The sequence below is a fragment of the Rhinopithecus roxellana genome, chromosome 10 (genome assembly GCF_007565055.1).
Source record: "Rhinopithecus roxellana isolate Shanxi Qingling chromosome 10, ASM756505v1, whole genome shotgun sequence".
NCBI lineage: Eukaryota > Metazoa > Chordata > Mammalia > Primates > Cercopithecidae > Rhinopithecus > Rhinopithecus roxellana.
Window position 1 is genome coordinate 48,149,396 of NC_044558.1, and position 14,849 is coordinate 48,164,244.

General features: G+C 38.0%; 3 protein-coding genes across 6 annotated transcripts in view; 2 read left to right on the forward strand and 1 right to left on the reverse strand.

The window, feature by feature from the left end:
• Positions 1-14,849, forward strand: part of PPM1H (protein phosphatase, Mg2+/Mn2+ dependent 1H) — a 348,124-nt gene that overhangs the window by 328,682 nt on the left and 4,593 nt on the right. The gene's annotated exons all lie outside the window — the stretch shown is intronic.
• On the forward strand, positions 1,586-3,456 carry LOC115899992. Its single transcript, XM_030939341.1, has one exon. It carries the CDS (start codon positions 1,928-1,930, stop codon positions 2,723-2,725), a length of 798 nt encoding a protein of 265 aa, XP_030795201.1. The 5' UTR covers positions 1,586-1,927; the 3' UTR covers positions 2,726-3,456.
• Positions 10,220-14,849, reverse strand: part of MON2 (MON2 homolog, regulator of endosome-to-Golgi trafficking) — a 131,411-nt gene continuing 126,781 nt past the window's right edge. For 2 of the 3 annotated variants that reach the window (XM_030939325.1, XM_010381126.2), the window contains exon 34: positions 10,220-13,308. In XM_030939325.1, the coding sequence (XP_030795185.1) occupies positions 13,145-13,308 (164 nt within the window). In that variant the 3' untranslated portion in view covers positions 10,220-13,144. The remainder of the gene's footprint in view (positions 13,309-14,849) is intronic. The other variant, XM_010381124.2, reaches the window with a different exon arrangement.

Genomic DNA, 14,849 nt, shown 5'->3' on the forward strand with positions numbered 1-14,849 from the left:
TGGAAAATAAAATCATAATGCAATTAGCATGTTATGATTAGTTTCTCCCACAAACCAAGATTTGACATAGCACCCCAGAGGTTTTCATTATTTAAGAAAACAAGCACTTAAAGCTTTGAATTTCCTCTGCTTTGCTATCAAGAAAAGCATACTTCAAGAGCCAACATTCAAGTATTTTCTGCATCTTAAGATTCAAGATAAGGTTCTTCACCGCCCTTTCCACAATGAGGCCGCTCCATCCTGATGAGATCAGATTAAGTAAGGTTATTCTCAAGGCTAAACCAAACTCAATCAAGGTACATATATCAGATCACTTTTGAATGATAAAAGCATCAAACTCCTGCTGAAGGGTTTGGATGGTTTAAAGAACTGCCTTTTTTTTTTTAACAGAGCATCAGAAAACCATACAAAATTGTGATTACATTATATTCAAAACTACCTATTCTGTACAAACACAGATCAATGTTCAAAGAAAAGTACTAAACCTGACCACCTATTTCCCTCAGTGAAAATAAAATGCAAAAATATAAGTATCTGGTTTTCCACGCAGACCTCAGAGTATTAGAACACTGAGTATTTTCATTAGTTATCCAAACTACCTTTTTACTCTATGCAAAGGTATTTTGCTATTAGGAGTAGTGGCCACTCAGGAATCAAAATGAGTGTTAGTAGATTTTAAACTCAAATCTAGAAACCACACTTTCAATTCCTAGTCCTCTTCTCCCATACAAAACCTCAAAGATGTAAGTACCACATAACATTAGAATCAAAGGTCATAAAAACCAAAAAACCAACCCACCACAACAGCAGTATCTGAGCCCCAAGGTTAAACTAAAAAGAAAAAAAAAAAAAACCCAACAAAAAACAAAACCATTCACAGCACACTGTACATAGAATTTATTTGTTTGCCTCATACATTAAAAAATCAGAATAGTGCAATTACCTACAAATAAATTCAATCTTCTCATTCGCGGAGTTGCAAAGTTTAAAGAGAAACTTTAAATTGCTTTGGGTTTACATTTTTGAAGACACGCTCAGATTTACTAAGAGAGCATATCAGAAACCAGATCTAAAATGTTAAGGCATAAACTTTAATTATCAGGTCTACTTCTGTCCCTATAAAGCCAGTTCTGCAGATCGCTCATTCCACTCCAACCTACAGCTAAAGAACGAAGTAAAACAGGTACACACTAAATCTGGCATTTAACTGCTGAAAGAAGCGTTAGAATTCTTTAGGGTGAAAAAGTTATCTTACACAATTCCACTCCTTCCTTCAAGAGAAAGAATTCAATGGCTTAGCTCTTCCCCCACCTTTAAAAAAGATCGCGGTCCACCCCACTCCCCTCAATTCCTTCTTCCAGGAAAATGTGAAACTAACGGTTTCCTTGCTGGCCGCGCCGGCCGGGCGCCGAGGCTTCGCGGGCTGTCCCCAGGCAGCGCCCCGGAAAACAAAGGGGATTCCCAGCCATTGTCCTCCGCGGCGCTGAGCATCACCAGCACTAGCAAGGCAGTAGCTTGCGCAGTTATCTCCACAGCGGGCAATGTCACAACCCGACCAACAGCACAAACTACTACCTCAGCCAGGGCCATGGTGTAGGGGAGGCACGGGACCACGCGGAGGGCAGCAAAGCGGCTCCGGCGCTTCTCCGTCCTTCCTCTCTGCCGACGTCGGCCCGCCGTCCCTTCTTTTCCTTTCCCTTCCCCGCCGCGCCGCGCCCGAAGACCCCGCCCAGCACCCAGCGCCTCGGCTGCTCCCGGCGCGCCCCGAGAGCTACGGGGATCAGAGGCGGCGCCGGCGCCCGGGTGTTACAGCCGGCGTTCTCTACGTCAACCACCGCTCTGAAGAAAGGCACCGGTGTCCTGCGGGGAAAGCCGCTCCCTCCACTGCCCGAGGGGAGCGCGTCGCCTCACCTCTCGAAAAAAGGAAATGGGCGGTAAAAGCGCAGTCAGACACCAACTGGTTCTGGACGGCCCCCGAGAGGCAGCGAACAGCACTCCCGCGCTTCGCCCGCTAGGAACTGCCGCCACGTCCCGAGCTGCGCCGTTCGCGCCCCTCCCTGCTCCGAGCCCCCGGTGGGGGCTGGGCTGCGGCCGAGCCCGGCACCCGGGCCCCTACCCGCGCCGCGCTGCCGCACCCGCCGTCGGCCCGCTCGGCGCCGACCATCTCCGGGGCGCATCTTGCACAAACGGCCGCCGGCTCCGCCAAACAGCAGCTAAGGCACAGCCGGGAAGTCCCCAGGCCACCCGTTCCCCAGCACCCTTCGGGGAAATCCCGTTCAGTTCTGCAGGAGGCGAAAACGGAACAAACGAAAACCCCTTAACAGTGAAACCGGGCCAGGCGATGGCCCGGGTGGCGACGGCGACGACTCGACGCGTGCGGACACGAGACCCGTCTCGCGCTCCGCTGCTCCTGTGCGTCCGGACGAACCTTAGAGATCACTTAAGGAGGCTCGCGCGCTACTCCTCACCACGTGACCGCCCCACCGGGCGGCCCCCCGCGCCGCCATCTTACATCCGGGACAGAGGCGGCGTCCCTTTTCCCCGCCTTGGCAAGCTTCGACGTGCCACCAGAAATCAGCCCCGAAAGAGGGGACCCCGATTCCACGTCACCGGAGTGCTGAAGCAACGGGCGATGCCCTCCGTCGGCTCAGCGGGGAAAAGTGGAGTCCCAAACTTTTTTCGGCCTTTGCCCGCAAAGAAGATGGCGGCGCATACCGCCGCCTAAGCGGACACGTTGTACCCTGGCCGTGGTTTGAAGTTTCCGGCACCTCCTTTCCCATCCAGCAAGGACACAATCATAAGAGCCCCACCCACGCAGGGTGGCTGCTGAGCTACATTCCGCAGAAAACAGGCGGGAAGGCTGCGGCACAGCTCGCTTTAAACGCAAACTTCTGGGACTCGTGGTTTTGGCTTTTTCTTTTTAAACCAAGTTAGGGAGAAGGCTGACTGCCATGGAGCCACTTCTACTTTTGGCCCAGACAACTTACGGGATTTTTTTTTCCTCCCATTTAGAGATTTTTTGTAGGAAGTTAACAAATTATTTTAAAGAAAAAGTTAGGGCTTGTCATATAAAATACAGGACGCCCAGTTGAATTGGAATTTCAGATAACCAGTGTTTTGGCATATGTGTGTTACATACATTTTTTAAATTGTTTATCTGATATTCCAATTTAACTGCGCATTCTCAATTTTTAATGACTGATCTGGCAGCCCTATCAGCCTTATCCCTGAAAATCCAGACTACTCATGACAAAAGTAAGGAATGGCGGGAAATGAAAAGCATGTTTAGCTACAACTTAGAATTGTCTTTGCCCAGACTTTGATCCTTCATATCCTTGTATAATTCCCTTTCTGGCAAAATAAGATTTTTTTTCTTAAGCTATTACGATGTAATGTTGGACAACAGATCCTTCTGGCCAAGAGGTTTAATTGCAAATTAAAAATTAAATAACTGGCTTTTTGTTTCTCTTCTACATGGTATAGGCGATGGGACCCAAACAATTTCTGAAAGTACAAGTTTTCAAGTTAAAAATCGGCCTGCCTGACATATTTCATAACATTTTTACGTGCATATTCAGAAACTTTCCAATTAAGAATATTTGTGTAAACATAATACATTTGCAATTAAGTGCTTGACAAAGCATAAACTCACCTATCAATCACTAAGCATAAACTCAATCAAATCATACACTCAAAGCATAAACTCACCTATCGATCACTTACCAGAAAGTCTGTAGAAACTTAACACCATCCTTCCTTGATAAGCAAAGATTGGACTGCCATGGGGCTCAACCCTCACTGCTCATTCACTGCACAGTGGATCAGATTATTCTGCACCAGAGCAAATGTCCTTTGCCATAATGGCACAGATTTTTAAATGGCCATTAAACAGCTGTTTGGTCTATGGTATACAGATTTGTTACAGCAGTAGTTTCTAGCTAAATTTAGTCATTACGCTACTTTATTAGATTCCTTTCCATAATCTGTTTTTAACAGTGCTAACACCAATATACTCATCATCCACATATAATGTACTGTTACGATCAACTTTTTCTCCCACCCCCCATAATATCAGGAATCTTAAGTATCCTTTCTCAATATGACCACCATTAGTGAATCAATCCTTTATCATCACCTTGTAGCAAGAAAATTGCAACAGCTTCCTACTTTAGTTTTCCATACTGTATATATCCTATCCTGCTTATGATTGCAAGTTTATCTTCCTTGGTTTCATAATTTATTCTTAAATCACTCCAGACCGCTGCCATCTCAAATCTAAACTACTCTCCTTGGATTTCAAGGAATTTTATGAAGGGATCCAATCCTTCACAGCCAACCTTGTCTCACACAGTACACCAAAATGTACTGTTTTCTATTTCACAGATATACCTTGCTCACAGTATCTTTGCCTGAAATCCCCCCATATAGCCTTTGAACTCATCTAAAATCTAGGTAGCCATCAAGACTCACTTTGAGTTCTGTCTTAACCACTGAGCTTTTTCATTTCTTTAAAAAAACTTCCTTCTGACTACTAACAGCGATAGTAACCTGAACCACAGAAGACTAGGCTAAGGTTCCCTATTTTATGATCTCATTTTAATCTGTACTTGTCTTTTACTGTACTTTACATACTTGTTAAAAGGTCTGTATTCCCTATAAAACTGTAAACTCCATGAGGGCAGAGACTAACTCAATGCCTAACACAAAATAGGGTCTAAAAAGTTGTTAGCGATACACCAGTATTTAACTGTATAGTCTTGTATCCAGTATTATTTTATATATGCAGTTTCCTTGACTAGCTATAATAAGCACTTGAGAGTGCTCCAAATAGCTTCTGTCACATACAGCAAGGACAGTTATTAGCACACAGCAGAGTCTTAACATTCAGTGGTTGTCCGGTGAAAGGCAAAAAATTGGTCCCTATTGTGGGAAGACGTGGATTTTCTGGCCATTCTTGAATGATGTGTGCCAAATGTATTTTACTTCCCTAACTACTTAGTGGTGATAATGCTCCAGGCACAGCACTTTAGAACACACTCCATTTTAAATTCTGTTAAATAACCACTGTTAACTCCATTTCACAGAGGAGGACACCAAAACAGGTTAATTAACTTGCCCAAGGTCACGCATTTAGTAAATAACAGAGTTGGGATTTGCATCTAAGAAGTCTGGCCCCAGACTCTGGGCTCTTAACCACAATGCTGTTGTTATAACTTCTTACAACACACAACATATGTTTTAAACAGATAAAATGTTTTAAACCTGGACCAATAATAAAAACCCAATGCAACTTTCAAGGTCATCGTTAAGACAAATCTTTTTTTCACAGTATTTGAAGTTCTTTGTTATGTTCAAGTATATTTGTCCCAATGCCTCTCATAGAAATAGTAATTGCCTCGAGTATTTTTACTTTATTTTATAAGTCTTGGATTTTAATGGACTGTAAAACATGAAACTATTGTACTGTAGTAGAAATAACTGCTTTTGAAAAAGCAAGACAGGCCGAGACGGGTGAATCATGAGGTCAGGAGATCGAGACCATCCTGGCTAACACGGTGAAACCCCGTCTCTACTAAAAAATACAAAAAACTAGCCGGGCGAGGTGGCGGGCGCCTGTAGTCCCAGCTACTCGGGAGGCTGAGGCAGGAGAATGGCAGGAACCCGGGAGGCGGAGCTTGCAGTGAGCTGAGATCCGGCCACTGCACTCCAGCCTGGGTGACAGAGCAAGACTCCGTCTCAAAAAAAAAAAAAAAAAAAGAAAAAGCAAGACATAGTGATCCACCTGGACTTTAGGTATGTGACTCTAGGTCCCCTGATCACTTCAACCCCCGATCCTTGACTCTTCTGTAAAATGAAAATAACTTCTTTGCAAGGCTACTTTGAGGATTAAAGGGAATCATAAAGGCAAAACCTTGGCCTGCACATACTAGGTACTCCAGAAATGGTGGTTAAAATTAGCTTTAGAAAAATTATTTTAACTATATCTGACTACAGTACACACTGAGTAATGTACAAATTCTTGTTTTATACTTTCATTACATAACAAAAAAAGGAATTTTAAAGCAAATTATTTTCTTTGAGAGGTAGAGGTAGTCTGGCATTGATATGGACAGGCAGTTTCAAAACAGCTTCACCAAATTAAAAAAAAATGCTCTTAAGATTAAGATAATCTAATCTACATCAGGATTACATTTTTACTTGACCTAGCATTTTTACTTAAGGTTCCAAATCTTTCTTTCTAAACTATTGAGAGACACTTTGTGTCTTCTGTTTATTTTTTCATTTTATATATTAATGGTTTTAATAAAGCTCTCAAGAACATTTCCCCTTTATTCTATAATTTTTTTTTTTCCAAACTGATCATCCTAAACATGTGACTCACTACTGGTAAAGTCTTTAAACAGAGTAAGTGATGTGGGGTATCAATAATGTTTCAGACTTAATGGGGATGAGAAAGCAAACACAAAGTATATTCAAGAAAAAAAATGAATCACTGGTCAGATCCAAAGGTAAATTATCAAAGTGGTTATGATTTCAAGTTATAAAGAAATACTAGTATTGCTGAAACATAATTAAAAACCTGGAATCATGCTTAATGGTAACTGTAAAGCAAATAAAGGATCTATACAATCACAGTTATAACTATATAGCTTTCATGAAAAATCTATCCTAGACTACAAAGAAAATTTGGGTTTGAGGCCAATACATTTTCATGATTATAATACATAACTGATACATCTCAACAACATAAAAATTGTAAGAAAAAAAGTAACAACAGTGGTATTACTTTCAAGAATTGTGTTGGGAACTAAAAAAGAATTTCACAAAATTAGATAAATATATCCAGTCTGACATAAACACCATATGGTAGCTGCCTTAAGAGACAGGAGTTGTATGTTATGTGTTAAATTATGACACAGAGGTAGTAGTAAGAGATGGAAAGCAAATGAAATTTGCACAGTTGGGTCTGAAGCCTAATATTTTATTTTTCTCGATAAAAATAAAATTGCAACATTAAAGGTATGGAGTATTTTTCTCGCATCTCGTAAAACCTCATAGAAGGAAGCAGTTGTTAATATACTGCGATGATTTTCCAAATAATGGCATGGTTTAGCTCTTCTCTGGCTGCACTGTTTATTGAATTTTAGTTTAAAATAAAACTTAGTGTAACTACATTCACCGCAACCGAAAATGGTCTCAAAATTTAATAATTTTTTCATATTTGAGGGGATAGAATCAATACCACAGTATAATTAGGAAGGTTTCAATTGACCTCTGGGTGAAACAAGCACACGGACACCAAATACACCCCAGAAAGACTCAGATATGAGAACTATAAGATTCCAGGTCTTCCATCAAATACTGCTTTGCAAGAGAAAAATGAAAATAGTTGAAATACATGGGCAATATATGCTGCCTCAAATCCTTCTTGTAAGTAGGCAGTGTCAATATTATAAATCAATAAATATTAAGATGGGATAAATCTAAAACATCTGCCTCAAAAAACAAAGATCTCCCTCACCCCCCAAAATCATAAAAAACAAACCAAAACCCTAATTAAAAATTTTTTTTGAACTAGAGATAGGATCTTGCTATGTTGTCTAGGTTAGTCTCAAACTCCTGGCCTCAAGTGATCCTCCCACCTTGGCTTCCCAAGGTGCTGGGATTACAGGTGTGGGCCACCATGCCAGCCAAAACACTCATTTAAACAGGTTTTATTTTTATTTTATTTTATTTATTTATTTTTTCTTTGAGATGGAGTCTCGCTCTGTCACCCAGGCTGGAGTGCAGTGGCCGGATCTCAGCTCACTGCAAGCTCCACGTACCGGGTTTACGCCATTCTCCTGCCTCAGCCTCCCGAGTAGTTGGGACTACAGGCGCCTGCCACCTCATCTGGCTAGTTTTTTGTATTTTTTAGTAGAGACGGGGTTTCACCGTGTTAGCCAGGATGGTCTCGATTTCCTGACCTCGTGATCCGCCCATCTTGGCCTCCCAAAGTGCTGGGATTACACGCTTGAGCCACCGCGCCCAGCCTTAAACAGGTTTTAAATACTTTACTTTGAGAAAAGATATATAATCTCTCTATCCACATAACAGAAAAGATATGATTGTTCCAAATTTAGATGCTGAATCCATCATATTTATAGCAATCCCATTTTGTGAGCATCTTGGCTGCTGAATCCCGTGTATTCATAAAGTCAGTAGGAGTTATAGTCACAAATTTTTTTTTTTTTTTTTTAGTTTTTCATGGCACTTCCAGTTTTTGGAACATATTACTTTAACTTGTTCAGCTATTTCAAAATGGCAGGGGAACTTTACCTTTGCAAAAACGCAACAGTGGCCAAAGTGGAAAGTATTTCTAGAATCTCATTTAACAGGAAGGCAATGAGCAGTGGTTCTACCACTAACAGCTCCACTTTTTCTGAGCAAGGAATAGGCACAATTAGAGAAAGAGCTGAAAGAGAAGAGGCAGAGAATGAAAGAGGAATTAAAAGAGAAAAATCAGGGGAAAGTATAAGAAAGATGGTAACGTAAACATAAAATTTAACAAGGAAAAAAACACAAAAGAGAGAAGGGGGAGGGAAGAAAGTGATATCCAAGAAAAAGGAAGAAAAATAGTCAAAGATCTCTCTTATGATATAGTAATAAATTTATCAAACAACTTGAATAATTGCCCTGTCATTATAAAATCAACTCCACACTCAAATTACACATTTTTTCCTCTAAAGAATTAGTAACTAATTGATCAACATCTTTGTTTAGAAATAAGGAAATCGCTTTGAAAAGTCAACATGCCTAGAGTTAAATAAGAGGTAGAGTCTCCGTCCATCATTGCCTCAGAATTAGTCGAGATGACCAAGAATATTCATATAGAACTTGCCACATGTTCTTTTAAATAGCCAACGCTGTTATTCGAAATTACTGGATTTGTAAGACATTTAACCCCCTCTGAAATGGGTCTGTATATAAATCAAGATACAAAGACATTATTTCTCTTTCTGACTCTATAAACACTTTTCATTCAAATGAAAGCACTATTCTACTTTCCAGAGATACAAAAACTTTAATTCAAGTGATCATGAAGTATTAAAAGACTTTCCCCACTTTATATAAATTGGTAAAATACTATGTGGTATGACCTCCCATTCTTCTCATGAAGGATAATTTTTTTAAAAGAAAAATTCCCTCTAATAATGTAGATAAATACAACCCAGGAACACTAAGCACAGTAAAATGTGATACTTTATACAAGATCAGCTATCTGCCAAAATGCCAAACCTAAGTGGAAATCTAAGGAACATACCCAGCTGCTGGCAATGCTTTCAGAGATCATTTTTGTCTACATGTGTGGTAGTTTTCTATGAAAAACTGTAATCCACAATATTCTGAGCCTGCACACTAACCCATTCCAAGGGTGGCACAGTTAGGGGCTCCTGTAAGTGTTTTGCCTTGGCTAGACAGACTTCACCTACAGCAGTCTCTTGAAAACTTGGTTGCCCATCTGAATTATTCTGTATTTGGGGAGAAAATATTAGTCATTATAAAGTAACTACACTGCCCGTCATTGACACTAATGTAATAATGACCACCTTATTAATAAAGAATATACTTCTGTGTTGTTTTCTAACAGTGCTCCATAACTTATGCTAATTCATCCTTAACTGTTTCTTAACTGATCCTTTAGCCCAATGGTTAACTGGGACTAGTGGTACCCAACTGTGACAATAAAACAAAATACTCTTTAAAATTATATTGAGAAAGGACAAATAATCTAGTTGTTACTGGCCTGCCATAGAAATAATTTAACTATTATTCTCCAGAACAAAATATTCATCTAATTGAATTGTTCAATTCAATTAGATGAATATTTACACTAAATTGTTCATCTCTTTCTTCTGATGATACATACAAATTTAAGGAATATAGCAAGAGTTGAATCAATAACCATATATGGAAAAAACAAGAAACAAGAGAGATGTTAGCTGTTAAGTGAATAAAATTAAAAATGAAAGCAAGTGAAAAGTTCTCTCTAAGCCAGACTTTTATGCCTTTTGTTTGTTTTGGAACCTAAAAGGCTCCTAATAAACAATGTTACAAATGTATACAATAAAATTAACAAAACCTTAACAGTAGTTATAAAGAAATACTAAAGACATTACAAAATGATGTATTTTTTTCCCTTGGCAGTGGTAGCATCATAGGAAACTAAGAAGTAATCTATGCAAGTTAACAATTAGTTTATTTCCTTTATAATGGACAAAATGGCCAGAAAAAGACTTTATTAATCATACAATTGGTGGCATATGCCTGCTGTCCAGCAATATGAATAAGACAGGCACTGGCAGTGACAACAAGTGATGATGTGAGGCTTAAAACTCATGGTATTGGCCAGGCGCAGTGGCTCATGCCTGTAACGTCAGCAGTTTGGGAGGCCAAGGCGGGCAGATCACCTGAGGTCAGGAGTTCGAGACTAGCATGGCCAAAATGGCGAAACCCCATCTCTACTAAAAATATAAAAACATTAGCTGGGCATGGTGGCATGTCTGTAATCCCAGTTACTTGGGAATCTGAAGCAGGAGATCGCTTGAACCCGGGAGGCAGAGGTTGCAGTGAGCCAAGATCATGCCATTGCACTCCAGCCTGGGTGACAAGGCGAGACTCTGTCTCAAAAGGGGAAAAAAAAAAAAAAAACTCATAGTATGTCTAGTAAGTATCACAAAGGACATTTTTACTACTGTTTAAAGGGCTGGTTATAGACTCAATGTGCCATAAAATGATCTTATCTTTGAGAGCTTCCTTTTTGAATCTCCTGGCATCTAATAATTTTACACACCCCAGTTCTTTTGGTCACTGAAGAACTCAATTCATACTAACAAGGAAAGGACAATGTGTTCCATACTAGTAATCAGAATATTTTAGAAAATGCAACATAGAGGAATGCTTGACTCAAGGGAATGAATTAGTGTAGTGACTCTTGGAGGGTGACAGGAAATATTCTGGAGGAAAAGCCTGTCAAATTATACTACCAAGGGGGCCACCCACTTGCTTCATACTAAGACTGGCATTTATTACCTTATTATATGATATCAACACATTCACTATGTTTATGTTTTGAACTGTAGGGCATGGTCCTGATAAAGCAAGCTTTGGTTCATATAAATGTATATTGCATACACTTCACTCATATTTAACTATTTAATTATCTTAATTGCAACTGATCTGTTATTTCTCAAGTATAGACCATTTTCCTTTGAATAAATGCATGGCAATATTTTTAACATGTTCCTGAATCGGTACCTTACCCTTGGGTTATTCTGTTTCAATGCTTTATCAGTGATTATGTGGATTTTTCTAATCCTCAATTTAACATACCCAAATATAGAAAATAAGTACATAGCTTGAATGATTATTTTTTACAACTTTAAGGAAAATGCTGAAAGCAGAACTTATGAAATGCCATATTTTACCTTAATTTTAGGTGAAATAATAAAATAGAAATTCAGTAATTCATGTAAATAAAAAATATTCCCTCAAATAAAGACCTTACCACATTTTACAGATAATAGTACAAATTAAATAATTATACAATTATAATAGCCTCAAAACTGTATCTCAATCACGACTCAATTCTAATATCTTTTTGCAGTTTTATGATTATTCTGGAGAAGCTGAAATTTGTAAATTCTATTAAGATCAAAGACCTTCCAATACACTAAAATAATACCGAGACCATTATGATTTCTTATGAATAATCATTGTTTTAAACATCTTTGTGTCTTCACATAAATTATGAAAATTTAACTCAGAAGAAAAATATTATAATCCATAATCCAGTAAATAAAAAATACAGTGAGCTAGGTCAAAGTCAGTATTTTAAGAAATAATTAAGGTATTGTACTCAAGAGCACTTTTTTTTTCACTAGGATAGGAAAGTGAAACATAATTAGCATTTTACTCCATGACAGCAAGTTCACTGCACTTCTAAATGTTTGACTATCTCCAAAAATACACTTTTCATTGTTTTATAATACACACATATTTTATACTTGTGAGTTAACATAGGTATTTTTCTTGAGAAGACATTACAAAATGAAGCACTGGTATGAACAAAACCTCACCGGCAAAATTTTAGAAAATCTGAAATCATCTTGCCTGGGTCATAATTCAAAGACAGTGACAAATGTTGTTAGGGGAAACAAAATCAGTAGAAATATAAAATATGAAAAGTCTTTAAAATCCAGACAGCAAATATAAAAAACAGACAGACTTCAGTGAAAGCTTGGACAGCTATTTAAAGAAATGAGGTATGATGAAGTCATAGTGCTACAATATGTATCTATGTATTAAGAACCTATATTTCAAAGTTGCAAAATCAGCAAATCATAAACTATTTGCTGCTGTGTTCACATGACCTTACTGGTCAGACGTTTAATGGTCACTAATAATACATTTAAAATAAGCATGAAGCTAACTGCATGATCATATGGTGAGCTTATCCGCCACATAAGAAGGCAAATTATAAGTAAAAATGTAAGCAAACAATTTTGTATTAATAATAAATAGAGCTTTAAGCATTTAACATTATCAATACATTTAAAATTTAAATAAATGCAACTATTTTATACAGAACTGTACCATTTATTATACACACAAGTAAGTTCCCTTTGTTAACAAAGGCTGGTTATAGATAATATGGAATGTTACAGTACCATCTTGCATAAAATTCTAGTACAATTTTGTACTTGAAAAAGGGTGCAAAAACACCAGCCTAATAAATCTGACTGAATTGAAATATCTCTTCTTTCTTTTTAAAAAGTACACCATTAACCACATACACCACAAACTGTACATAAGCTCACTTTAAATCACCAATTGGAGATATGATAGCATGTATATTGTAGTGTTAATTATCCCTCCCATCAGTTTAATTTATTAAAGCCTTACACTGCTGTTCATTCAGGAGCCTTTGTTGATGTGCAATCTTGTAATATGAATTACTGAACTTAGGTAAGTACAATTTAAAGGAGGCCAACAACAGCTGCCAAGAATTATTTGCAGTAAGAAATGTCCTTCTCACAGAAGACTCACTTGGGAGCAAACATTTTTTAGAATATCTTCCTTCTTTCAAATATATTGTAGCCGGTCAAGATTCTCCATTTTGAACTCTGGATGCTGGTGGTTGCATGAAATCCTTAAAGGGAACTAGTGCCTCTTTAAGTGCAGAACAGACTTCAGAAGAAGAGCAGGTGATGCATTCTACTAAAGTTGGGTATAAGGCAATTACTTGTGCCCAGGTATTTCCATCAACTGTAATGCAAAAGTATAAAACCTCAAAAGGGTAGAATTAAATAGCAGAGATTATTCAATTAACAGGAACACAATCCTTTAAACTGAATGTAAAGAAAAAATTCTGAAATACGAAGATTCTACAAGCTTGTATCTTTTTATCTTTTTAATTTTTCAAAGATTTCCTGCTATATGTAATAAGGTATAGGAAAAAATATATGTTCAGTGTGCAGTCATCAGTAACAATAAATTTGATAAAGTACATTTTAAATGGTATTTCAATTTGCGAAGGCTCTGAAAGCTAACAAAGCAATTCAGAATAATCCAAACTTTTGTCATTTTTAATATAATTGCCAGAGGATGTAGTGTACATTTCAAGAACTAGAAACTTTCAGTTGTCTGCTAAAAGTAGAAATCTTTTGAAATACAAAATATGTTTAATGATTTTCCCAGTAATATCTTTGATATTACTTTTAATTACAAACTGCCATAAACAGATTCATTCTTGTCTTGTACTGTTTGCTAATCTTTAATGTATATCATTAGATGTAGACTTGAGTGGGGAGGAACTATGTCTGCCTTCTTCACCACTATCATGAACAAATAGTACAGCTGAATGCTATTGCTACTGAATGGGCAAAAGTGTTACATCCCAATTAGTTACATTTTCCTATAAGTATTGTGCATAATGTTGGGGACCCAATATGCAAGATTTTTTTTAGACTTAGATATTTTTAAAATTTTGTGAAACAAGTCTCAAATCTAAGAGGCTTTATAGTATTAAAGAAAAATAAATACTACGTGTAGAGAGCTTTGACTCTGTTTCTCACTACAATTTATTGGGTGTCAATTGCCTAAAATTCTTTCTGAAGTAAGGCAATGATGGGTGTCCCTGGTCAAGTCATTTAATTTCTCTTTATCTTACTTCTCCCACTGTAAAATAAAGAAATGAGTTTCTCAAACTAGTGTTCCTCAATTTACTTCTTAGGAAAAAGCTCATGATAAAGTAGTTTGGCAGAAGTTTCACATCTCTCACCTTTTGGAGACAAAGTCTTCATATCAATTTACTAAGGGCTTGTAGTAAAAGAACAAATTTAACTTTAACCCAGTGTTCCCAAATTTAATTATGGAGTTTTTTCCATCCAATATCTACTGACATCACACATCATCAATGTTCATGCCTTAGTACATATCTTGGAAAAACGCCATACTGTTAATTTAACCTCTTTTCCCAAACAGGGGCTTCCTCAGGGTGGGTGTGATAAGAAACGGGGAATGGGGCTGATGGGTATTGCTGAGGGTGAGGAGTCAGGCTGGAGCTGTTCTGCTTTTCTCTGTTTTAATATGTTGGGAATTCACATCACATTTCATTTGTAAAAAGAATTGTGCTGCTTAATAGAATACAAAAGTCTAAAAGCCACTGTCTAAGTAAAGTTTTAAAAAGTCTGCTTCAGTTGTCTCCTGTGAAACTTTACACTAATCATTTAACAAAAGATTAGATAGAATGAAACCTGTCCAGGTTGTCCCAGATGGAGAGTCAACTGACCAAATTAACCCTTGGT